At 43.5% G+C, this 25,930-nt stretch overlaps 2 protein-coding genes across 7 annotated transcripts in view; both read left to right on the top strand.

Moving 5' to 3' along the window:
* Positions 1-1,304: 1,304 nt before the first annotated feature.
* On the top strand, positions 1,305-24,257 carry LOC115649254 (GDNF-inducible zinc finger protein 1-like). Of its 6 annotated transcripts, none has more exons than XM_030558063.1 (8): positions 1,305-1,509; positions 8,752-10,065; positions 13,417-14,346; positions 17,233-17,327; positions 19,247-19,414; positions 20,251-20,408; positions 22,488-22,629; positions 24,173-24,257. In XM_030558063.1, the coding sequence occupies exons 1-8, from the start codon at positions 1,472-1,474 to the stop codon at positions 24,175-24,177; spliced, it is 2,850 nt and encodes a 949-aa protein (XP_030413923.1). In that variant the 5' UTR covers positions 1,305-1,471; the 3' UTR covers positions 24,178-24,257. The 6 variants fall into 6 exon arrangements, with proteins under 6 accessions (XP_030413923.1, XP_030413922.1, XP_030413921.1 ...); XM_030558062.1 differs by lacking the exon at positions 24,173-24,257 and adding an exon at positions 5,008-5,140 and having other exon boundaries at positions 22,488-23,496; XM_030558061.1 differs by lacking the exon at positions 24,173-24,257 and having other exon boundaries at positions 22,488-23,496.
* LOC115649255 (GDNF-inducible zinc finger protein 1-like) overlaps positions 24,191-25,930 on the top strand; it is a 32,771-nt gene continuing 31,031 nt past the window's right edge. The window contains exon 1 of the mRNA XM_030558068.1: positions 24,191-24,278. The gene's annotated coding sequence lies outside the window, so the exon portion shown is untranslated. The remainder of the gene's footprint in view (positions 24,279-25,930) is intronic.

Raw genomic sequence — 25,930 nt, 5'->3', positions numbered from 1 at the left:
TAGAAGTCAATATCTGCTGTTGCTACATGCCTCTAGCCCAGAAAAACAAAGCAGCCTCCGTTAGGAGATGAAAGCATGTGGGTTTCAATCAGGTGAGTAAGCAGAATAAAAGATGCTTCTTTTTTGTAAGCAAGTGCTTTCTGTACTCACTTGCACTATATGTGACTTCATCTAAGCTTTCCTAGGAGGTTTCATCACATGACATAATCTTTAATTAAAGATTAATCTTTAATTCCTGGAGAATCCAGGGCAATCCTGGAGGGTTGTCAGCCCTAGTCAGATACTCCTAACAGCACAGAGAGACAACGTGGGTGAAGTATTGCACAGACAGGGGTTACACGTTTTCATTTTGTAAAGGCGCAGAGTCAGTGACGATAGGCACGAAAGAATAATCCTTCCTAAGGACACAAGTAAGTTATCCCTCAGCTGGCAGAAAGTGATGATGCTATGAGGCCATTGGGTTGGAGCCTGAGATTCTTTGTAAAAATGTAAGGTCATGTATTCCTGTCGATCCCACTAACATCAATAAAGGGCCTATGCGAGCACTGGTCACCATGCTGCATTGCAACAAGAGCCTGCATGGGAGAAGGTGCAGAAGGCGGTTGGCTGGGCACCTCTTTGCCCAGGAGTCGGGGGAGATGAGGGGCCCCGGCCCAGGGGCCGTGAGGAGGAGCAGGTTTCCGGGTGCTGATGCTGAATGGGGCTGTCTGTAAGTCACCAAATGCACTGGGGGGAGGAAGGTGGGGGTGGGGCTTAATTCTGTTTTGTTTCGGTGTCACCGGGGGCAGGCGGGCCGCGAACACCACCAAGCTGTGGGGGCTAGTTTACGTCCAGCCCCACGGGCTGCAGCCCCACAGACGGGACTCCCGGCCCGGAGCCTTGTGTGGATGCTGTGGGGCAGCTGGGGGAAGAGGAGGGGTTAAGCCATCCTCATGCTGGGGGGGCTCCTGACCCAATGCAGGGAGGGCACTGCTGGGGGGGGTGTCCCCATGGCAGGGAGGGGTGGAGGGGCCGAGGCTCGGGACTGGAGGGGCTCCTGGCAATTGCAGCCTTTTGCGGCCCACCCCTAGCCCAGATAGGGACTGCAGTTCTGTGCCCTCATCCAAGATGGCCGACTCGTTAGGTCCTTCTGAGGGAAAGCGGTCTAGCTGCCCATACGCAAGATGGCCGACAAGTAGGGCCCGGCAGCTCCCTGAGGGCATAGCTTTGCTGCCCAAACCCAAGATGGCCGTGGAGGGCGGGGTGACGCTTACAATGTGCACTTGGCGGCCATCTTGCATTTGGGCGGCAGGCCCGCGGCAGCGTCGGTGGAGCGGCCCCCGCGGCGCAGCTATGGTGGCCGTGGCGGGAGGCGGAGCGCTCGGCGCGCAGTCCTCCGGGCTGTACCATCGCGCGGGGAGAGGGGGAGAGACCTGCGCTGCTGAGTCCGGGGGTGCGGAGAGCAGCGCAGCGCAGGCAGGAGCCGAGCCCCATGAGACTGCGCGAGAGCAGCGCGCTCCGCCTGGCAGGGTAAGGCTGGGCTGCCCTATGGCTACCCCTGTAGCCTATAGCTACACCCTCCCCGCCCCTATAGCTACACCCTGTCCTCCCCTATAGCACTATGGCCCCTATAGTACTACAGCCCCTATAACTACACCCTCCCCACCCCTATAGCACTACGGCTCCTATAGCTATGCCCTGTCCTCCCCTATAGCACTACAGCCCCTATAGCTACACCCTCCCCATCCCATAGCACTACGGCCCATATAACTACACCCTGCCCATCCCTGCAGCCCCTATAGCTACACCCTGTCCTCCCCTATAGCACTACAGCCCATATAACTACACCCTCCCCACCCCATGGCACTATGGCCCCTATAACTACACCCTGCCCATCCCTACAGCCCCTATAGCTACACCCTGCCAACCCCTATAGCACTACAGCCCATATAACTACACCCTGCCCATCCCTACAGCCCCTATAGGTACACCCTCCCTGCCCCGATAGCACTACGGCCCCTATAGCTACACCCTGTCCTCCCCTATAGCACTACAGCCCCTATAGCTACACCTTGTCCGCCCCATAGTACTACAGCCCCTATAACTACACCTTCCCCACTCCTATAGCACTACGGGTCCTATAGCTACACCCTGTCCTCCCCTATAGTACTACAGCCCCTATAACTACACCCTGCCACCCCTATAGCACTGTGGCCCCTATAGCTACACACTGCCCTCCCTGATAGCACTACGGCTCCTATAGCTACACCCTCCCTGCCCCATAGCACTACGGCCCCTATAGCTACATCCTGTCTGCCCCTATAGCTACTTCCAGCCAACTCCTATAGCACTACAGCCCTTATAACTACACCCTCCCCACCCCTATAGCACTACAGCCCCTATAACTACACCCTCCTCACCCCATAGCACTACAGTCCCTATAGCTACACTCTGCCTGCCCCATAGCACTACAGCCCCCATTGCACTATAGCCCCTGTAGCTACACTCTGCTTGCCCCATAGTCCCTATAGCTACACTCTGCCTGCTCCATAGCAGTACAGCCCCCATAGTGCTACAGACCCTATAACTACACCTTGCCTGCCTCTATAGCACTACAGCCCCTGTAGCTATACCCTGCCCACCCTATAGCAGTACAACCCCTATAGCTACATCCTGTCCACTCCCGTAGCACTACAGCCCCTATAGCTACACCCTGCCCATCCCATAGCACTACAGCCCCTATAACTACACCCTCCCCACCCCATAGCACTACAGCCTCTATAGTTATGCTCTTCCTACCCCATAGCAGCACAGCCCCCTATAGCTATGCTCTGCCTGCCTCATAGCTCTGCAGCCCCTATAGTTATCCCCTGCTTGCCCCTATAGCTGTATAGCCTATCTAGTTAAATCCTGCCTATCCCATAGCTTTGCGGACCTTTATAGGTATACACTGCCCAACTCCTGAAGGCAGAAACTGTGCTGATTAGTAAAGGCTGGGGGATGCGCCTATAACTGTACCCTGCCCAACTCCATAGCTATATTCTGACCAGCCATGATAGACAGCCACTGTGCCATTGGATAATATGGCTGGAGTTGCTCCTATAGCTATATATTCTGCCTGGCTCCTATAGACAGACACTGGGCTGATGGATAATTTGGCTGGGGCTACCCTTGTAGCTATACCTGGCCTGCCCCTTACCTGTGCTAATGAGTAAGGTTGGGGGCTGCTCCTATAGCTGTATATCCTGCCTGCTCCTCCTGTAGACAGACCCTGGGCTGATGGGTAAGGCTAAGGGGCTTGCTCAGGGACCCTATCCCCTACAGCTAATCCCTGTGCGGAAGGATAAGACTTGGGTAACACTGGCTGCTACCGTCCTGCCTGCCACAACTGAATCCTGTGCTGAAGGGTTTGCATGGTAGCTCCCTGGCCCCTTCTAACTAAGCTCTGCTCTGATGACTGCCCCTGCCATTGCCGCTCAAATTGCTGCTGTACTGGACACATTTCATCGCCGGCACCTGCCCTCAGCTACACATCTTTGCTCAGTTAAAACTAGTACAGCTAGCAACCTGAGGTTGAGCATTCTGTGGTGTTGAATAGTGTTAGGGTTGCTGTCCCAGTCCCTGCCATGCCAAGCCACTCCTCACACTGTACTGGCTTGTGCCCCGATCCTGCAAGCACGTGATTCATGTGATGCGTGTGAATAGTCCCATTGACTTCAGTGGCAATGGTCACGTACTGAAAATTAAGCACATGCTTAATAATTTGCAGGATCGGGAACTAATTTTTAAAATTCCTGTCTGTGTTACACCAGCACCTTTAAACAATGGAGAGTAAGAGTATTTCAGTACAGTATCTTCTATTTTAAAGCCTAACATTGACTGACTGCAGGGTAAACAGGGAAACAGCCTGACTAAACTGCTGTAGTGTGCAAATTAAGCAGACTGAGAAAAGGGAGGCAAATAACGTTTGTCTCTAATCTCTTTTGATTAGTCATTTTAGGATGTGACTTGTAACTAGAATGGGCACAAAACTTTCAGATACAACTGTGATTTATTTGTTTTGCCAGAGGACAGTGTCCCTTTATAATGCTGCTGTCATCAGTTAGATGTGCAGGCCTGCCACGTTTCATACTTTTGGAGGGAGTCACCCCCATATGGGATACATTTTAAAGCATTTTATTTTAACTGCCTCTACTTTTGCTCTTAAAGTTGTCTTTTAACAAGACCCAGACAAATCAACCATTTTTCAGTAAAATACAGTGTCCCTAAATGGTCCAAGTTTTACAGTCCAAAACTGTGATGGTCCAAAAATTATGGAAGGGAGGTGCATTTGTTGTGTTTTTTTTCTTTTTAAAGTTTGTGTGAAAGATCATGCATTTGTTTTTATTCTACTAATCAGAGCCCCAATTCTGCATGCACTTACACATGTGCCCAATTTTACACAGGTAAACTCAGTCAGACCCTTCAGGCAAATATACTTAATCAATTGCTTAAGTGTCTGTAGGATCAAGGCCTTCTAGCTGTACTTTAATGGTCCTTTTCAGCAGGGCCGGCTCCAGGTTTTCTGCCGCCACAAGTGGGAAAAAAAAACCAAAACCAAATACCCCAAAACTGCAGCAGAACGATCGCGCAGCTCCACTCTTTGGTGGCGATTCAGCGGTGGGTCCTTCACTCTGAGAGGGACTGAGGGGCCCACTGCCGAATTGCCGCAGAAGACCCAGACCTGCTGCCCCAATAGCACCCGGAAGGTCGCCCCTTGGTATTGGCTTTTCAGCATAGTACTAATGCAAATTCTCTTTATCCAAAAGTCCTAGTCATCCAAGTCTAGAATGTGTCCCCCCCATGTTAGTTAATCCTCTGTTTATAACTTCTCCATTAGCCTCTTAGTGCTAAGATAATTTATGGCAATACATCTGTTGCACTGCTGAAGGGTGAGTTAATGTATACACTCACAATGTGGTTCTGTGGCTGCAACACTCTGTTCAGTTCAGAGTGCAGCATGTGTAATTATTGTGGTTGTATCTACAGCAGCATCTCTGCTCAGCGCTCCCCTCCTATCTCGGAGCCCCGCAGCTGAAACATGGCCCCTCCCAGTGATCAGTGGCGCAATCATCACTGAGAGACTGTGGTCAGGCAGCCTGAGCACTGGGACAGACACAAGGTAGGCAAGGTGTGCAGGGGAGAGGTTGGTGCATACAGCACCACCATTCATTGGCTCATAGTCTGGAATGGCAAGAGCAGCAGCCAATTGAGTAAAGCAGCATCCCTGAGTGACTCTTCAGCCTGCCACATCCAGCTGTTCTCGGACCTATCGGTATGTCTGCGTGGCGGCTGGGAGCAAACCTCCCAGGCCAGGTAGCTGCTAGCAGGGCTTGAGCTAATGTGGATGTTTTGGCTCAGGCTGGAGGTCGGGCTCTCCAGCCTACGGTTTGAGAGCCCGAGCAACAGTGTCCACACGGCTATTTTTAGTGTTAGCTTGCGCCTTTTGCTGTGTTGTTTACTGTACATTTCTAGAAATCTGTGTATGAACAATCCTGTGCTGGTAGAACTAAGATTAAGCAATCAAATGGGTCAATGTCTGCCTTCAGTGACATATTCCAATATACACGCACATCTTTTTACTCTTCTGAAAAGTACTTTCCTTTAACAAAGGTATTTTGCTTCCCTCTTTTCAAAATAAACCTTCTTTAAAATTCACTGGTAGGGAGGAGCATATTTTTTCTGTTTCAAATTAGGTTGATGAATAAGGATCTAGTCCTACAGACATGCACAGCTTATAGCTTTCCCAGCAGCTGTAATTCCATTGATTTTGATGGGACTGTTCACATGAGTAAAGTTACTCGTACATAAGTGCTGGCAGGCTTGAGCCCTCAATTAAATCAAAATTAATGGCATGGAGTGTTCAGAAGTATTCCAGGTTGCTTATTATCATTGTCTTTTTCTAACAGAAATCCCGAATAAAATCCTATCCCATCCTTAAAAATGCGTTCACTGGAAAAATATAGTTGGGCACAAGTTGCTAAGAAATCCTGGAATACATAGAAGCCAGGAAATAGTTACAGTGCCTTAGCATTATTTTAGAAGTCACAAATCATGAATTATTTATACCTTGCAGATTAAAATGTGTTTTAATTACTGCTGTTTTTATTGGATTAGCTTTGAGAATATTGCTACTGCAACAAGTGAGCTTTTAAGCTTGTTATTCAAACCCATTCGTTGTGGTGTATATCGATGTTTATGCATCACGGGACAGTATGTTGAAGGCAAGTTTGCCCTCTTATTTGCACATTTTATATACAGTAGTAACGGACTTCATGTCATGTCAAATATGTAATTCACATAAGGAACAAAAGTAAAACTTGATGTAATTTAATGCCGATTGTTACTACTGGGCTGAGAAGGAAACACTCCAACATCAAGGCTAAAGTAACTGCACCACTTAGCTTTTGCATCCTGTAAAACGGAGCTAACAAACAAGAGAGAGACACTCAAGCTATTTGCTTTGGCCTAGTGCTCCTCTCTCGGTTCTGAAATTTATTTGTAAAGAAGTTATACGATTTAGGTAAACACACATTAAATAATAAGACTTTTAAATCTTCTACTAGACCAGGAGTGTCAAACTCATTTTTGGAGTGGGCCAAATACCTTTTTAGTTATGGTTGGGGCATTCATTTAGGATTCCATACTGTCCTCAATCTAGAGTGGATCTCCCAGTGCTGTCAGTGGAAGATCCCCACAAAGATCAAGGGTGGAATCAGGTCTTGATTTAGTAACTAAATTTTTAGTTTATTGTTCTTATTAAAGCCACGTTCATCAATCACTCAGTTTGAAAACGAACTTACTCTTAGGACAGCCACTGTATCTGCCTTGCTTCTTTTCCTTCTCTATCTTTCTTTCTGTTTCTCAACTTTTCCCTCTTGTTTTTCCCTCCTGTCTTTTCTCTGCATATCCTTCCCATTGGCTTTCACTTCCACCCTTTTCCCCATATCATATAATGAAATTATCAGTGCTTATGTACCATTAGTTATTTAATGTGTCACTGTTATGCTCTCAAGTTAACATCACTGTGAGATGAATTGGAGAAAAGGAGTTCACACCTCCAAGTCATTGTTTCAGGCTGTCTGCAGACTCAGGAAGACAGCAGTGCATCACTGATTTCTAATTGTTTTGCATTTGGAAGGCTAATTTTGTATCCAGGAGTGCTAGAAACTTACTCTAAAGCCACATAAATACATCCGATAGGTTAGATCCAGCCCTCTGGCTGGGTGTTTAACATCACCGTACTACATTATACTACTAAGACCCCCTGTACTAACTAAAAGGTACCCAGGTAAAGAATTTGGAGTCTACCTACTCTGTATGGATAGGACTTGTAGCAAGGGAAGACCTACCTTTCACGAGACAGCAGCCTAAAGCTATTGTTTTCCTAGCACTATAAGGGAACATATGCCAAACAAACTGGAGCAGTTTAGTTTACTCCATGAATTATATACCATAGTAGGCTAAAGGTTATGAGGAATAGTAACTACCCACTGTATAGACATTTTGGTTCATACACAAAGGTTTGCCAGTTCAGGAGTAGATTCTGAAACCTTGGAGATACTAAATGGATAATATAGTCATCAAAATCAGTTCCTAGCTACGAATCCCTTACTAATGTCCTAGGTAATGTAGTGACTGTTTTAGCATTTTCATCACTTAGTTTTGAAATGACTTGGCATGAGCTGTTTGAACCTATATCTAAATCTGCTTCAAAGATCGGAGAACCCTGTCTTATCTCAGCTCTCAGACTGGGCACCAGTAGGGGGGCGTCTGTAACTTCCTATGAATAAAACTTTTCAGGGTGAGGAGTACTAATCGGGTCTCATAGGGCTAGTGGAATTGACATAACCTATTAGATCAATAATTTATTCCAGAGTAATAATGATACCCAGTACTATAATTGATGCATTTGTGTGATATTAGTAAACATTTATGGTGTCTTCCAAAGGCCCAAGTCAGTATCATGACACTGTTGTGCTGGGACCTGTACAAACACACACAAAAAGACTGTCTTTGCCCCTCAGGGTTCATAGTTTAAGATGCAGTGTTAGTGTCTTGTGCGGCTAAAGGCAGAAAAGCCACAGAGCCATCAAGCTTCTGTCTTATTGTAATATTTAGAGATGCCTAGAGATAGTTGGCAAAATGCAGAATTTTTTTTGTGAAAAACGTTTGAAATTTTTCATCACAAAATTTCAGTCTCTGTAGGCTGAATGAAAACCAACAAGAAGTTCTCAATATTTTTTTTGGTCAAAATACTGTCAGCATTTCCAAAATTTTAAACCAGATCTGTGTCTCTATTTCCTTCCATGTCCTATATATTTCTGTAAGTAATATCCATACAATTTAAGTTTTGCAAACAGTAGAACTCACAAACTTGTACCATTAATCTACAAGCCTGGGTATGCTCATTAAAAACCTGCTAGACTCTCTGCTCAACAAAGATTTAACCATCTGTTGCTATCATGCAGGTAGTGTGGCCTACTGGGTAGAACACTGGATTGGGACTCAGTTCCCAACCTGCCACTGGCCTGCTGGGTGACTTTTGGCAAATTACTTCTTGCTGTGCCTCAGTTTGTCCATCTGTAAAATGGGGGTAATGCCAATGAGTCTCTCAGTCACTCGTGTGAGTAAGTGTGATGGCCTACTTTGCAGTTAAGATGAATGTGAAGATGATTGGTGCAGGTGGATGAGATGTGCTCTAATGGACTCTCTTGGTGTTTTTTCTGGCAGGATGGAGAAGAAGAAAATTCTAATGAAATCCAAAGTTGCTGCTTCAAACCTTCTGAGTGCGCTGCATTCGCTCTATCAGTTTGGTCACTTCTGTGATGTGACAGTTCATACTGAGCACCTAGGGATCCAGGAGGAGTTTCTGGTTCATAAGGCTGTCTTGGCTGCTTCCAGCAATTACTTCAAAGGGCTTTTTCTTCACGGTGAGATGTTGGATGCTAAGAATTGCACCGTGACACTACAGGACATTTACTCAGAAGAATTCACCTCCTTTCTGGAATTTGTCTACACTGCAGAAGTAGAGATTGACGCAGAAAAGTTGCATCGGATGAAGGAGGTAGCTGAGAGACTCGAGTGCAAGGATTTGCTTGACATTTGTGAAGAAATGAAGGCAGAGGGTAGAAACGCTTTAGATTTGAGTGTCCATTTGAAAGGTCAGATATGTGAAAATGGTGGGTCCCAGTGGGCTCGTGTCCAGCAAGCAGAAGACAATGAAATGAATGATTCTTCCCAAATTGGGGTGACGTCCATGAAGAGAAAATTTTGGGACAGCCAGGAATGCAGAAAATTGCTACCAGACTACGAGATTGTTGATGAACAATGTGCAAATCCCAATAAAGGTGGGACAGATCTTCTGGAGTCGAAAGCTGGGATGGTAAAGTCAGACAAACGGAACAAAATAGAGACAGGTGAGATGATTAGCATGGATACAGTCAACCCAGAGGAAAATAAGACAAGCCATTGTGCCCTAAACCAGTCAGACTCAAAGGAAACCTGCATAGTGATTAGAAGTGTGCTACCTGGCCAGGAGGAGGATGAAAATAGTTTAATTTCTGAGCTCCCCAGTAAAACTGAACGTAGGAAATCACCTCGCAACGTATCAGAAGTCTTGCCACAAATGTACACGTGTGAGAAGTGTAACCAGTCATTCCATTTCATCAAACATTATCAGTCACACATGGAGCTGGAGCACGACATCAACATAGTCCTCAAACACAGCTGCAATATGTGCGACCAGCTCTTCTCGAATCGCCAGAACCTCAGGCAGCACCGCCTCACGGTTCACAATGACGAGCGACGCTTCCCCTGCGTGTTTTGTGAGAAGAGATTCAAGCGCCGGAAGGATATAAATGACCATATCCGGAGGGTGCATGAAAAGAAAAGGAATCCTCAGGCGTGTCCGTACTGCAACAAGGTTATCAGCTCCAAATGCGGCCTGACAGTTCACATTCGAACCCACACTGGAGAGAAACCTTATAAGTGTGAACGCTGCCCAGCCAGCTTTGCTCAGAGGTCTGCTTACAATACCCATGTAAGGTACAGCATTTTGTGTGAGTGTGTGTGTCTGAGCATTGAGAGAGGGGTATTTTCAAGATCCTGATCGCTTCAGAGCTAGGTTCTTTGGGCTCTTGGAAGATTGCAGCAGTGCTGGGCTGGTGTTTTCAAAGCCATGCAGGGGATTTAAATGCGTTGAAATTATTGGGGGTTGTGCAGCTAAATCCCCATTAATGGCTTTGAATGTCTCAGCCTTTGAGTTTTAAACATGAGTCTGGGATAACTGTGATGTGTTAAAAATGAACAAGACCCGGCTAACAGGGTGAGCACAAATCTATTTTTATTTGATCCTGTGCCCTGCCGGCTGTGTCTGGGTAGTGTGGGCATTCGCACAGGCCTTTTCCGCACTGACTGACTAGAAACGAATCAGTAAAATTTCACAGGAGTCTCCAGATCTGCAAACAGGGACGGAATTTGATTTTTATGACAGCATAAATATAGAATTCCCATTGGCCCAGGACAAAATTCCTGATTTTCAGCTGTTACAGCCCTCCTGAGTCCTGAACTGATTCCAAGACCCTCTTCTGACTTTTTCAGCGATTCAGTCCTCCTATTATGACCCTCATACGTTTGTCCTCTTTTCTGACTCCCTCTGGAGTCCTCTGCTTCCCCAGCCGTGGAAAAAGCCAAGTCAAATAAGTGATGTACATGTTTTGGAAGGCCCTGAGATATTGGCACTATTAAATATGGAGAAGAAATGTTAGGTCATATGAGAGATATTTAAATATATAAGTTTTTACTTTTCTCTCCTTCTGAGTCCTGTATAGTTGAAATCATGGGCCCAGATCTGCTGTGTTGGAGTCAACTCAAAGCAGCCCTAAAACTGTAGTAGTTGCCAATAAGAGGATGGCTCCAGTATGGAGGAATCCTTTGTTGAGACCATGCCATTGTAATGGCTCCTACTTCACTGTGCCCCCTGTGGATGTATAGGAAGTATATCCCTATACTCCCATTATCTGACTGCCATAACCCATATTGGAGCCACAGGCAGCTGGCATAGAGTAGCCTCCAGGTAGGAAACTGGTCTGATGATTAGCCTGTTGAATTGGAAATAGTTCACCTCCCCATGACTTCATAAATATCTGCTTCAATTACCTTTGGTAAATGAAATAACCAAACATTCATTTTCTGATATAGCTGTAAAACTTATCTGAAATTTTTTCAAAATAAATCACTTTAAAAATGAGTAGTGTGTACCTTCTAAAAATGAAACCTACATCTGTCTCTGAGTTGTGAAGAATACGTATTAAGATTATAAAAACCAACAAGAATGCACTTTTATGTAGACAACCATGATTAAATTGAGTCTTCCTGACTAGTGATTTAAATCAAATCCACCCTGCTGTATTATTTTCCCTACAGGGAACTAGGGCACAGAGAAATTGCCCATGATGACACGGGAAGCCTGTAGCAGATCTAGGAATTGAACCCAGATCTTCTGAGTCCAATCCAGCACCTTCACCACAAGACCATGCTTCCACTCAAGCATGAGGATTATTGGCCCCTTTAACTTTCTCCTAGCTAATGCAACTACAGAGAATAGTTTTATCTCTCTCTATATATGTAATTCTTTCTTGAATTTTATTAATGCATTTAATAAATCGATAACATTGATGCTTTAAAGAATCCCTCAGGAGATTACATATATAAAAAGATACTATCCATCTGTTTCTAAAGAAAATCTGCATTCAAAGACTTTTGTGTGACACTGATGTGTATAGTGAGAAAGAAACGAGGTACTCAGGGAGAGAAGTGTGATTGACAAAAGTGATTAGGTTCTGTATATTATAGACAGTGAGCTCAAAGAGGAGGGTTGAGTGAGGCTAAATTTTAGGAAAATGCAGACTGAACAGATAGGAGTAGAAAAATAAATGAAGTAGTACGGTAGGAGGGAAATCCACAATAGCAGGATGAGCAGATAATTCCAGACTTTTAAAGCATTTGCAGTTACCCAGTATCAGTCTTTTGTGTGCCCAGCACACAAACTGTAATCTTTCAAAACAATGCAGTGTGGCTCTCTGTTTCATTTTCTTTGTTATCTTATTGTCACATGCAGAGGGAAAGCAGATCGATCCCATGCAGAAATCTCCCAGACAATTTGTTTTAAATTTGTGGTTATTAACAGTTCAAACATAGATTGTGCAGGATTACCTATTTCTTTGAGACGGATGTTGATACGCTTATCTCAGTGTTCATAAGGATATCTTTATCTGGCCCTAAATTAATAAGAAAACTGTTGGTGTTGCAGTTTATACAAATAGAGGTGATGCAACCTGTTAGTATTTTTTATAAGAAAATGTTTGTGTTATGGTCTTGTTTGTTTGTATTATGATAGTGCCTAAGGGTTCTAGTTAAATATTGGGATTATCTTATGCTAAGTACTGTAGTAACTCTAGTAAAAAGACAGATTACCGTAATCGACTATCTGCATAAACAGTCAGCAGATTTGCTTTGTCTAATTGCATGCACAAAGCAGGCATGTCGTTGCATAAATTTTGCCCATTCAATGACATTTCTAACTTGTTTAAAAACCAAACACTGCATATCTTTCCATAGTCACTATATTGTAACAGGGAACTCAAGATTACAGTTGAAGGGTTGAATCCCAGGTCTGCCTTCTTATCCACCTACCCATGTGCATGTCCCGTGTGAAAACACTGGGAATTTCTTCCATGCATCTTAGAGCTGAATAGTGCCTTTGCGTTATGGGGAAATCATATATGGCCTGCAATGAAATTCTTAACCTGTCAATTAAAGCAAAACATCAGTTTTGTTGTTTAAGAATCACACAGTGTTACAGGGTCAAATATGGCAAATATAATGTGCTTCTTTAAGGAAGTGCTAAGGGTAAGATGCAGTAGATATTTAAAAGTATGCCATTTTGTATTTATTGTTCTTAATTTAATTAAAAGTAAAGCAAGAGGATCTCAAGTTGTATTTGTAAGAACCTATTTGTTAGACTGCATTTACAGTCTCTCATTATATTAATTAGGTAACACACAAGTTCACTGTAGAGGGGGTCCTTTCCTGAGGACCTACTGGTTTTAAACTTCTGCCAGGCCGTCAGTGTAATAGCCATTGCTAGCTGTGAAAGCAAGGATATCCAACAGTTTAAGTAATGCTTCTACAGAATAACTTGCATAAGACACTTCAGTTATCGTTGTTTATCTGGTCTCACCTTTCTGCAATATTTCGTTGCTCTCTTGTTCTAGATGTTCTACTAGTTTGTCAAAGGCAACATTAAAATGAATATGAGAAACCTGATTCCTTCAGTGTGCATGCATTTAAAACCAGGTGTTTAACTCTACTATGGTTGTGTTCTGTTTTTAACAGAAAAATACATGACTCTGGGCAAGACAGGAAGCTTATGCCAGTCTACTGGATGGTAGTTCCACCTGCAGATAGACCAGATGCAACATACTGTGAAACAGATATTAGCAAAGACAGATGGGATGGGGCATCAGATCCTGGGTTGCGAAAAGCTGCCAGGAGCAAAGACGCCATGGACTACGAGGAAGAACCAGGGAGCTCATCTGATGCACAAGTGGATTGCAGCAAAGCAGGGGAAGAAAGGAAGGGGCAATATGATGAATCTGAAGCTAACAGAGAAGATGAAAATGAAGACAGGGATGAGGATGAAGAAGAAACAAATGTGAAGGGGGAAGAGGAGGGAGATTACGATGCAGTTTATTCTGAAGCAGATGGTGGTAAAGATAATGAGGATGTTAGTACAGATGACGACGATGATTCCTCTAATGATAAAGATGCTGAAGAAAATGAATCGGGTGAAGACTTTAAAATAAAGAAGGTAAATAAGGCCCGGGTAACTAAGAAGTCTGCCTATGTTATAACATGCGATAAATGTGATGAGCAGTTTGTATCTCGAAAAAAATATGTGGATCACTGCAAAGATGTCCATCAGTCCTTGCCTGGTAAAGTCTATCAGTGTGATATCTGTAGCAAGTCATTTGCTAGCTACAACAGCTGGAAAGAGCACAGAGCGTGTGTCCATACTGAAGAAAGGCAATTTGCCTGCACCCTCTGCAATGCTACGTTTAAAAGAAAGAGAGACGTGAGGACGCATTATATGCGGAAGCATGAAGGGAGAGTGAAGCGCCCACTCTGTTCGGTCTGTGGGAAGATTCTGAGCTCCCGAACTGCATTGGTGTTTCACATGCGGACACATACAGGGGAAAAACCCTACGAATGTAGCGTTTGTCATTCAAAATTTGCACAGCCATCACAGCTTAAGATCCACACCAGGTCAGCCTACAGTCTTGCTTCTCCCGTTACTGAGCCCTGCATGCACCCTGCCTCAGCACTCCTTCCCTTGAACAACCTACTGTCTCCCAGTCATTTTTCTGCAGTATCCATGTAATAGAGGAATGCTGGGATTTATGTTGGCCTGTAATATCAATGATTAACGAAGTTTAGTTTCTTTTATTTATGTAAAGTTGTTTGTCTACTCCAGGGTCATTACCTTACCTTTGGGAAAGACTTAAAACATAGCAGTACCATTCATACATAGGCACGCAAATGGTGATTACTTCCAAATAAGATTGATCCAGATCCTCAGCTAATGTAAAAAATGGCAGGAGAGGAAGGATTACCCAGTGGTTAGGCTGGTCTCAGATGTAGGAGACCCAGGTTCAATCCCCTTCTCTGTCGCAGACTTTGTGTGTGACCTTGGGCATGTCATTTAATCTCTCTGTGCCTCAGTTCCCTACCTGTAAAATGGGGACAATAGCACTGCCCTACCTCACAGCTGGTGCAAATCAGTTTGTGTGATTTACACAGGTTGAGAATGGTAGCCCAGGACACACTGTAGAAGCCTGGAGAGATCTGCTGCTAGCCTAAGGAAAGAAAACACATCCACATTGTCATCACCACCACCAAAGCAGCAGCCGCCAGTCTTTTGTGAGTTCTGGCTCTTCTCTGCTGTTTGGAAATAGCAGACCCATCAATGAGGCCCAAGATAACTAAAACTACAGTAGAATTTTTTAAAAGCCAGTATTTAAATTGAGATCGATGGGACTAAATCTTCATTCAGTGGAGTGGTGCCAGTTTACACCAGCGGAGTATCTGTCCCAGTATGTTTGTCACACTTATAAATAGTGAGGTCATCGATACCCGCTACACTTGAGGTTTTTTTCCCTTCCAAAGACAAATACAATCTTGATGATAAAGTAAAGTAATATATTTGTGTAAATGTCTAGGAACCACGTGTTGTATGTAGTGTAATTGTAGACATGTTGGCCTCAGGATATTAGAAAGTCAGATAATATGAGGCAATATTTTACTGGACCAACTTCTGTGGGGGTGAGAGACAAGCTTTCAAGCCACACAGAGCTCTTCGTAAGGTCACCTCCTCTTGTCTGTCTGCACTCACTCCTTTGCCTCATTCACCTGCTAAGATAGGCAAGCAGCCCTTTTATTTGACATAACCCCAGGCTTTATCAGTTCCTGGCTGGATCACAGCAAGAGCATACATATATTCACACAAGGAGTTTATCAGTATCAGGAGCTTCTCAGAGGAGTAGGATGAACATATACCTATCTCATAGAACTGGAAGGGACCCTGAAGGGTCATCAAGTCCAGCCCCCTGCCTTCACTAGCAGGACCAAGTACTGATTTTTTGCCCTAAATCCTTAAATGGTCCCCTCAGGGATTGAGCTCGCAACCCTGGGTTTAGCAGGCCAATGCTCAAACCACTAAGCTACCCCTTCCCCCCTAAATGGGAGGTAATGGGACTGGAAGTAACCTGAGTATTATTGTGATTTTTGGTGTAAGGGACTGTACTGTAATGGCAAGCTTATCTGGGTAGCAAGACAGAATGGAGTTCTCATGCGGACTGAGGTGGTTGTAATGCCTGAGGAGTTCACATTTGGTTGGTGAATCTAAGTATAGAACTTAAAGCCAACTTAGGGCTTGTGCCCTGCTTCTTAATAGTCTGCCCTGAGGTTGGTATTCATGCTCGTGAGCCACTCCAGACAGCTTGACACATCTCATGCATGAATGTGTGAGGGGCGCTCATAGCTGGGGTGAGCCACAGAGTCCCCCCTGTAAGTGGGTGAGGGCACTCACAGCTGTGGGGGCAGTCACAGGGTCTTTCTCATCCATGTGAGAAGGATGCTCACAGGTGGGGTTGGGAAGGGGGAGTCACAGGGATCATTGTTTGTTTTTCCCTGCTTCCTTTCTCCCTTTGAATTCTGGTCCCGTCTCCTGTTTTTCTTGGGAAACTCTACGGGTGACTGGAGAGCTGCTCTGTTTAACGTTGTGCCCACAAAGTGCTGTAGTATAAGTAGAACTGGGGAAGGAAGTATAGGTAGTCTTGCTGGCCTGTTCCATGCTACCAAATTTCACAGGGCCTGAGTGTGGCTAGGATCAGTTATGCTTTACAGAACATTGGGTTCATCACTCTGGTGTATCGTCTAGCAGCCAATATAGGACAATATAGTTGGACTGTCCTTTTGGCCACAGAGTTTTAGGGCTGATCCTGCTGTTGAGGCACGAAGGAAGAAAAAGAAAGGAACAGCCAGAGGAAAATTTTGCATGCTCCTCTTTAAGGCATTGCAAGGGAATGATCCTGAGCCAGTGTGAATCAGCCGAGCTCCGTCAGATTAATGAAGCTACACTGACTTACTCGATCTGAGGAGTATGAATGTCTTTGCCAAGGGTTCTTTAGGCTCTCCTCTCCCTCCTCCCCCATCTATTCATGCAAAATCCAAAGCATCAGATAGGGTCATTCATTGCAACAGTACACCTTGGGGTCTGCATGCACCTTTGATGTAATATGCATGCAAACCTTTAATTTCCTTGCTGAGCTGAACACATTTATGCCAACTCCCACATAGAAAATCTAGGCAAAGTCTCCAGGACCGTAACATCTACAGTACAGGAAATTAATTTCAAGAGGAAATGCTATTTTAAACCCCCTGACTATAGTGCTTAATTTGTGCTGGGGCTTGCCAGGACTGAGCCCTGCCACATCTAAGCTTGGTGGTTCATAGCCCTGGCACCTCTGGGCTTGCTGCCTCTGTTATGAAAGGGGAAAAAATTACTTGTGCCCTGACACCTCTTTCATTACAAATTAGGCACTGCCTGTCTAGCTGTGTTTTCTCAATATCTCTGTGTTTCACTTCCTGTAGGTCTCATACAGGAGAAAAGCCATATGTTTGTGAGGACTGTGGAGCTTGCTTTGCCGACAAAGGCAAACTAAATGGTCACAAGAGGACACATACAGGTAGGAATTAAACACCGTGGGCTTCGCCCTGTACTGTTCTCACCCCTTTATTTGGTCAGATTGAATACAAGTTGTCTGCAGGACATCTCTGTAGAAAAGAAATCATCCAAATTCCTAAGCTTCTCGGCAGCAGGGAATAGGTGAGGGCAGAGAAGTGCACAGTATATTTGTAACTCGCAGGAGGTACTCAGATGATGAGGGCCATTTGGGTACGTGGATAGGTAGACATCAGAAAGCCTGTCTGAGATGCAAGACCAAAGAAAGAGCTTGGGAGAGAGAGATGGATTTTGGGAGTCATCTACATAGAAATGGCAGCAGAGGCCAGGTGAGTAAATAGTTAAGTCCAAAGCACACCGTGAAGAGTTGCAAAGGGATCTCGCAAAACTGTGTGACTGGGCAACAAAATTGCATTTATCAACATTGAATTTCATCTGCCAAGTAATGCACACTAGAAAACATAATGCCAACTATACAGTAGAGCCTCAGAGTTACGAACAGACCAGTCAACCACACACCTCATTTGGAACCAGAAGTACAGCAGCAGCAGCAGCAGACACAGATAAACAAATACAATACAGTACTGTGATAAATGTAAACTAAAAAAAAGGAAAATTAAAAAAAAGATTTGGCAAGGTAAGGAAACTGTTTCTATGCTTGTTTCGTTTAAATTAAGATGGTTAAAAGCATTTTTCTTCTGCATAATAAAGTTTCAAAGCTTCATTAAGTCAATGTTCAGTTATAAACTTTTGAAAGAACCATAACATTTTGTTCAGAGTTATGAACAAATTCCATTCCCAAGGTGTTCATAACTGTGGGGTTCTGCTGTACATACAAAATGATGGGATCTAAATTAGCTGTTACCTCTCAAGAAAGAGATCTTGGAGTCATTGTGGATAGTTCTCTGAAAATATTCGCTCAATGTGCAATGGCAGTCAAAAAAGCAAACAGAATGTTAGGAACTATTAGAAAAGCAATAGAGGATAAGACAGAAAATATCTATATAAATCCATGGTACGCCCACACGTTGAATACTGCATGCAGATCTGGTCGCCCCATCTCGAAAAAGATATATTAGAATTGGAAAAGGTACAGAGAAGGACAGCAAAAATGATTAGGGGTATGGAACAACTTCCATATGAGAAGAGATTGAAAAGAGACAACTAAGGGGGATGTGGCAGAGGCCTATGAAATCTTGACTGATGTGGAAAAAGTGAATAAGGAAATATTACTTTCTCTTTTGCATAACACAAGACCTAGGGGACTCCCAATGAAATTAATAGGCAGCAGGTTTAAAACAAACAAAGGGAAGAATTCCTTCACACAACACTCAGTCAACCTGTGGAATTCTTTGTCAGGGGATGTTATGAAAGCCAAAATCATAACAGGGTCAAAAAAGATTTAGATAAATTCATGGAGGATAGGTCCATCAAGGGCTATGAGACAGAATGGGTAGGAATGGTGTCCCTCGCCTCTGTTTGCCAGAAGCTGGGAATGGGTGACAGGGGATGGATCACTTGATGATTCCCTGTTCTGGTCATTCCCTCTGAAGCACCTGGCATTGGCCACTGTCGGAAGACAGGATAATGGGTTAGATGGACCATTGGTCTGACCCAGTAGGGCCATTCTTATTTTCTTAATGAGGTCATATAGGGATATGGTGAAGAGGGAAAAAAGGAGTCAGAGCCCTGAGACATGCCAGCAAAGCATGGTGGACGGGAAGCCAGTTGAAAACCAAGAGAGCACAGACTTATGGAAATCAAAAGGTTAATGATAGTCCAGGAGAAGGGACTGATCAAAATGTGTCAAAGGGAGCAGGAGTTTAAGCATGGGCAAAAAACAACAAAACATTGGACTTGGCCGGGAAGAGATTGTGGAAGTAACTGGTAAGAGAATTCAGAATCTCTTTTGTTTTTTTACAGGAGAGCGTCTCTTTAAATGTGATGTGTGTGGAAAACATTTTGCCACCAATGAATACTTAAAATGCCATAAGCGATGCCACATGGGAGCTAAGCCCTATAAATGCGATGTTTGTGGGAAAACGTTTGGATTGAGAGCCTCCCTAGCCCAACACAGTAATGTTCATGCAGGTAACAAAGCAAACAGATGCTGTTTTTGCCAGTAGGTGAGTAGATACTGGTGGAAATTTGGATCTGAAATTGTATGCAAAAGGGACGTTAGCCTTTAACTCAACAATCTTTTTGATGGGCTACATATGTATAGTGAGGGGGGAGTGATTTGGAACCAGAGTTCATACTTACTCATATTTTTTGTAACGGAAAAAAAATTCATACAGTATTTAAAAAATTAAAAATATACCCTGCATTGCCTCCTTGATACAATGTACGGTAGTTAGTTACATTGGGCCAAATGCAGTTTGACTCATTGTTTGGAAATTTATTTCTCGAAGACCTTTATCCTGCAAACACTTACACACATTCTTAACTTTGATTATTTGCAGAGACTGATAAAGCAATCCAGAGCCCAGGACACCCCTCCGCCCGCCAAATGCCCATCCTCCGTGGCCATCACCCTAGCAGAGGCTGAACTGGTGGCAGGAGCCAGTAGCAGGGTAGCATTCCCCAGAAGAAGGGCCTGATCTGCTTTAGTAGGGAGGATTGGGCCCGGTAGCTACCTTCCTGGTTCTATTGGATGTTGCACCTCCCTTTAGAGACTCAGGCAGACCCTGCTGGATCAGTTTCACTTGGGTCACATTTTCAAGCTTTTCTTCACAACCAGCAGGGCTAGAAATATTCATCACGTGATTGTGGGAGCCAGGGCTGTTGTGCAAGTGCTTTAACCCAGCATTGCTCACATAAATAGTCCTGTTACTCACATAAGAAAAGTCAAGCATGTACTGATGCGCCTGCAAGATCAGGCCTGAAAGGACTGATCTTCAGCGGTTGTGGGTTTTATTCATTTGCAGAGACACGTCCATATTTTTGCGAACAGTGCGGAAAAACATTTACTCAGCAAGGAGCTCTCAGGCGTCACCAGCGTATTCACACCGGTGAAAAACCATACAAGTGCAGGGCTTGTGAAAGAACCTTCACAGACATGTCCACCTTACGGAGACACGTATCGGTACGTTGCCTCTCTTTTGCCTTTGTAGCGATTAAACTGCGGTACAGAGGTTTAATTAGGGGTGAAGGGACGGGAAGGTACATTTCTGCAGCTGATTTTTTTTTTTTAATTTATTAGGGATTAGAGTTGATGCTTCAGTTTTGATTCCTTAAGAAAAATAAATTCTGTTAGGATGAGGGGGAGGATTAGGGTGCTGATTTACAATTACATTAGGCTTTTAATATTATTAGGGTTGCAAACAATTACAAAAAGTAATCACAATTAATTGCAAAATTTGAAAAAAAGTTGAGATTTATTGCAGTTTTAATTGCATTGTTAAATAATAATTCAATACCAATTTAATGTATTATAAATATTTTTGGATGTTCTACATTTTCAAATATATTGATTTCAACTACAACACACAATACAAAGTGTACAGTGCTCACTTTATATTATTTTGATTACAAATATTTGCACTGTAAAAAAGATAAAAGAAATAGTATTTCTTGTAACTTACAAATAGAGATTTTTTTTGTTACATAGCTACACTCAAAAACAAAACAATGTAAAGCTTTAGCGCCTACAAGTCCATTCAGTGCTACTTCTTGTTCAGCCAGTTGCTAAGACGAACAAGTTTGTTTACATTTACGGGAGATAATGCTGCCCGTTTCTTATTTACAATGGCACCTGAAAGTGAGAACAGTTGTTTGCATGGCACTCCTGCAGCTGGCATTGCAAGGTATTTACATGCCAGATATGCTAAACGTTCGTATGCCCCTTCATGCTTCGACCACCATTCCAGAGGAAATTATTTGCGTTAATTGCTTGAGTTAACTGCGATTAATTGACAGATCTATTATTTATAGAGTTGTAGCACGTAGTGCCACAGTCATGCACCAGAACTTGTTCTGATAGGTACTGTACAAAGTCCCTGCCCCAAAGAGTGTGCAATATAAAGATGTATTTCTGGAGCTGTTAGATTGAGGAAGAGAAACGCTAATTCCCAGATAATGTACCAATTCCCAGGCCTGACAGCCAAACTGGTCTTAAAATTCAGTTATATCCAGTTATTTTTAAACAGCAAAATCTGATCATACAGGAAATGAAACATGAGGAAAGACAAGAACGTAGCTAATGTAAAGAGGATGCTGCTATAGCTGGGTTGTTTTTGTTTTTTTAAAATCATAATTAGAGGTCTGCTCGGGCCTAAGTTTTAGGCCCAACCTGGACCTGAACCAGACCCAAGCCCACCCAACCCGAGCCTGAGACCCAAACTGACCCCAATCCTTCCTGCGAACCTGAGTCAGCGTCTCCGTTGCCTCCTGCCTGTGGGGCTGGCACAGTGGCAGCTGCGTATGCTGCATGGCTGCTTCCCTCCACGGTGCTGTGTGCGCTATGGAATGAGAGTCACTGCCACTCTGGCACGCTCATGCTGTGACTCTAGCACACGCAGCGCAGCGAAGTGGCAGTGGCCGGCAGGAGCAGGGGGCACAGCTGCCACAGGCCAGAGGAGGAGAGCCCACCCTAGCCATAGACCGTCCGATTGCTGTCCCACCTGATTCAGACCCAGCCCTTGTAATCAGGTTCCGTTGGGATTAGGTCAGGTTGCAGGGCTCTGATCACAAATGCTGTGGAAAGTGGCTTAGTGCACTTAGTAACTGCATACTGTAGTTACAAGATACAGTGTCTTACCATTTCTTGAAACTTCAGACGCATTCTCAGAGTTTTGATAGGACACACAGCTCTAGGTGATAAATTGGACTGCGAGCAAGATCGCTAGAATGCCATTTGGGTCCTTGAAGTGACCTCTTTGGGGAGGAAATCAGGACTTTCCCAGTTTCCCTTGGTCAAGTCTAGTTCCAGGTCCACTGTGTCATGGCAGTGGACCTGGAACAGAGTTAGTAATGTAGAATCATTCTCACATTTCAGAGCCCAGCTAATCCCTTCGCCCATCCTAGTGCAGCACTGGAATGTTAAAATCAACCCTATTCCGTTTCGAACATGGTTAATGAAAGTAAAATCTTCAATTGTTTTAAATTATTATTCAGAAACTTTTCTTTCCTCTATAATCTTTGGTTTTTCTCCCCCCCCCCCCAGATCCATGACCGGAATGCTCACTGGAGAAGTTTCTTAATAGATCTTACTACCAAAAAAGACCATAATTGGTCCAAAATAGAAACCTTATCAGATGTCTGTATGGGTGAGGACTCAGCACCTGAAATTTGGTCAGTTGACCAAGGTAAACTTTATAAACCAGAAAGTATTAGCGTAAAAAAAGCAGAACAGAGGCCATCTAGTGTTAACATGCGAGACGCTGATCACTCCCTTTTATACTTGTAACTTTTATTGCTCTAACCAGAAAATTATAAAATCTCTTGATACACTATGAACGAAAACATTTCAAATCTTTTTTCAGTATAGCTGCTTCATTTTTAAGCTATGTGAGATACTCTTATCTTTATGCAATCAATATAAGATGTTACATTGAAGTCTTTTATCTTGTTATGGTAAACTATTTATGCCAATTAGGTGTTCGACCTGTGCACAGAGTTTTAGTTTTAAAAAATATCTTGAATATATCACACAGTAAAATAACCATTTAATTAAAATATATGTTTGTTTTTGTGTGTATATTTATATATACATGCATAATAGTGTTATTGTAAATTGTCTTTATAATAAAGATATTATGTTTAGAGCAATCCACATAAAATGATAATCTATGCTGTATCTAATTTATTTGTACATATTTTATTGTAAAATATTTTTAACTTTCTTGATCAATACAAAAATGTTCAAATATTTGCTGTGTAATGTTATAAACCAACTAGAATGTAGCTGGTTAATAATAGAAGTCAGTGATATATGCTGTTTCCCAGCTTTCGATGGTTCGTTTTGTCTTAATACTGTGATATTTGCTTTTAACCCCTATATATAATTTCTTTGTATACTGTAAAAATAAACTTCAAAATTATTTCTTAAAGAGTGATGGGACACCTCTTAGGCCCATATGTAAAATAAATAATGAGCTGTGAATTATGGGCTCAATTTTGTAATTCAAAGGTTTGACTGCACAACCCTAGATTAAAATAAATCGGCTTTTGCATGGGATGTAGTTTTATTGGCCTCCTGAGAGTTTGAGCATTCAAATCCCCAATGGCTTTCATAAGAGTTGTAGATTCTAAACACCTCTGAAGATTACAATCCTTTTATTATTCAAAAAACTGCATATAATATTATTATTGAGATCTTAGATGTGCCGAAGTCAGGACATTCAGAATTTTGTTTCCGAGACCAATTGTAACACCGAGCACCGTTGCACATATTTAGTATTTTGCATTACTGAGAATGGTGTTAAATGCATGTCTTATTACACGGTGTGTTCAGTGTGGGGGGTTGAAGGTTGTGATGGAAACAGTACTTCTGAATTGCCTGATTATGGGCCAGATTCATTGCTGATGTAATTCCAAAACCAATGGAATTACACCACGGATTAAATTGGTCATATGTTCTAAAATCTCATATTGCATTAATACGATTTTTTAGAAAATGTGTGTGTAGGTGTTGGGGAGGGGCATGATTGAATTTTCTTGATTTTGGGATAGGAGCAACTTGATTGGTCAAACTGCTCCTGTGCTGCAGAACAACCCTCTCCCTGCTTCTCTGCCTTCTGTCCCCCCTACTCACACATACGGTGTCTCCTGAGGAGAGATGTGTCCCCTTTCTCTTGGTCTAAGATGAGCTGCAGAAATTGTAATGCTACAGCTCTCTCTGTGCCCTAGGATAGCTCCTGGATCTATCATGATCTTCCCCAAGAGCCCACTGAATTAATAGGATGGACTGATCTGACCCTCTCAACTCCTGCTGTTCAGTGGAGCCATCTACCTGGTAAGTGATGGGACTTGCTGCGGGAGGCATCAGCCTGCTCCTGTGATCTTTTTGTTTTGTGTCTGCAGCTCTGAGAGGTCTTATCTGTCACCCTCTCCCCTTCTCTTTTACACACTGTTCTTAACATGAGCAAGTACCCATTGTGTGAATGCAGGGAGCATCCACCTCTTTGGCAGATGGGAGTCTCTGCCCCATGCTCTTGCAGAGGGTGCTGCATTGTCTGAATGGCAGGATAGCAATAAATTCTGATCTCATTGTTCTCTGATGATTAAATGTTTTCTGCTCGCTTGGGAGTGAATAACTTAATTTGTGGGTGAATTGGCAGCTGTGTTCTTAAAGCTGAGAGAAATGCTATGCAGAGTCCTGGTCATGACTGAAGGTTTCCTGGACAAAATAGCTAATGTTTTGTGAAGTAGGACTCCTAAATAAAAGTAGCCTGATAATCAGGTGTACTGCGTACCCATAATCTCCACTGCAAGCACTTTAAGCACTTATTAGCTCTGGAAAAAATGAGGCCAATTTTTATTTAGATCCCTAAATTATAGGTGATACAGGTAGCAATCCCTACAGCTAAGATGCTGTTTTTTCAGTTATGTATAATGATTTAAGCTGAAATTTTCCTTGATGAGTATTTGCCTCGCACATGGCTTTTTGGTAAACTTCAGCAAAAACAGTTCAGCCATTTCTCAGAACGAGACTAGGGAAAAATGTTACTTTTGCCCATGTTAAAAAAGATCTTATAACCATTGTCTTAAGAAGCTCAAGCATCTTTATGCTTTGGAGCAGGGACTTGACATTTGGCAGGAGGAATCGTGATGTCAGGGTTTAACTTTTGCCATGCAATTAAAAATCCGCCCAAATTTGGCCAAGTTGTGAGTTGCTGGGAATCTCAGTTTGCACACGTTCAATAGAGATTCATTAGAGTTCAGTAGCTACATTCTCCAAAATTTCAGTCTGCCCTGAGCCTGCTCTAGGTTAGGGATGCAAGGGCTAAGCAGGACTTTTCCTCCCATTGTTCCTTGCAGCAGCCAGGGGCATCTCTGGCATGGCATGCAGGAACTGAGAGCAGGCTGACTGTCTCTCCAGTGCTCTAAATGCTCCCCCTGCTTACACCCACTCAGTGAGGAGGAGGAAGAAGCCTGGCTCAGATCAACAGAGGTGAGGAGCTGGGGCTGGGATATGGAGCCAGAAAGAGGGTGGACACTGGAACTGGACTGAGGAGTTGAGTGGGAGCTGGGAGTTGTACAGTAACTCCTTGCTTAACATTGTAGTTCTGTTCCTGAAAAATGCTACTTTAAGCAAAATGATGTTAAGCGAATCCAATGTCCCCATAAGAATTAATGTAAATGGGGGGAGGGGTTAAGTTCCAAGGCCATTTTTTTTTGCCAGACAAAAGACTATATAGATACATGCACATACACAGTGTAAGTTTTAAACAATTTAATACTATACACAGCAATGATGATTGTGAAGCTTGGTTGAGGTGGCGAAGTCAGAGGGTGAAAGAGGGTGAGATATTTCCCAGGGAATGCTTTATTGCTAAATGATGAACTAGCATTCGGCTGAGCCCTCAAGGGTTAACACGTTGTTAATGTAGCCTCACACGAATAGAGAGAGGGGAGACAGCATGACAGACAGAGACACACACTATG

The sequence above is a fragment of the Gopherus evgoodei genome, chromosome 3, assembly GCF_007399415.2.
Source record: "Gopherus evgoodei ecotype Sinaloan lineage chromosome 3, rGopEvg1_v1.p, whole genome shotgun sequence".
In the NCBI taxonomy this organism is placed as follows: Eukaryota; Metazoa; Chordata; order Testudines; family Testudinidae; genus Gopherus; species Gopherus evgoodei.
Note: the sequence above shows the minus strand (reverse complement) of the source record. Positions and strands in the feature narration are given on the sequence as shown.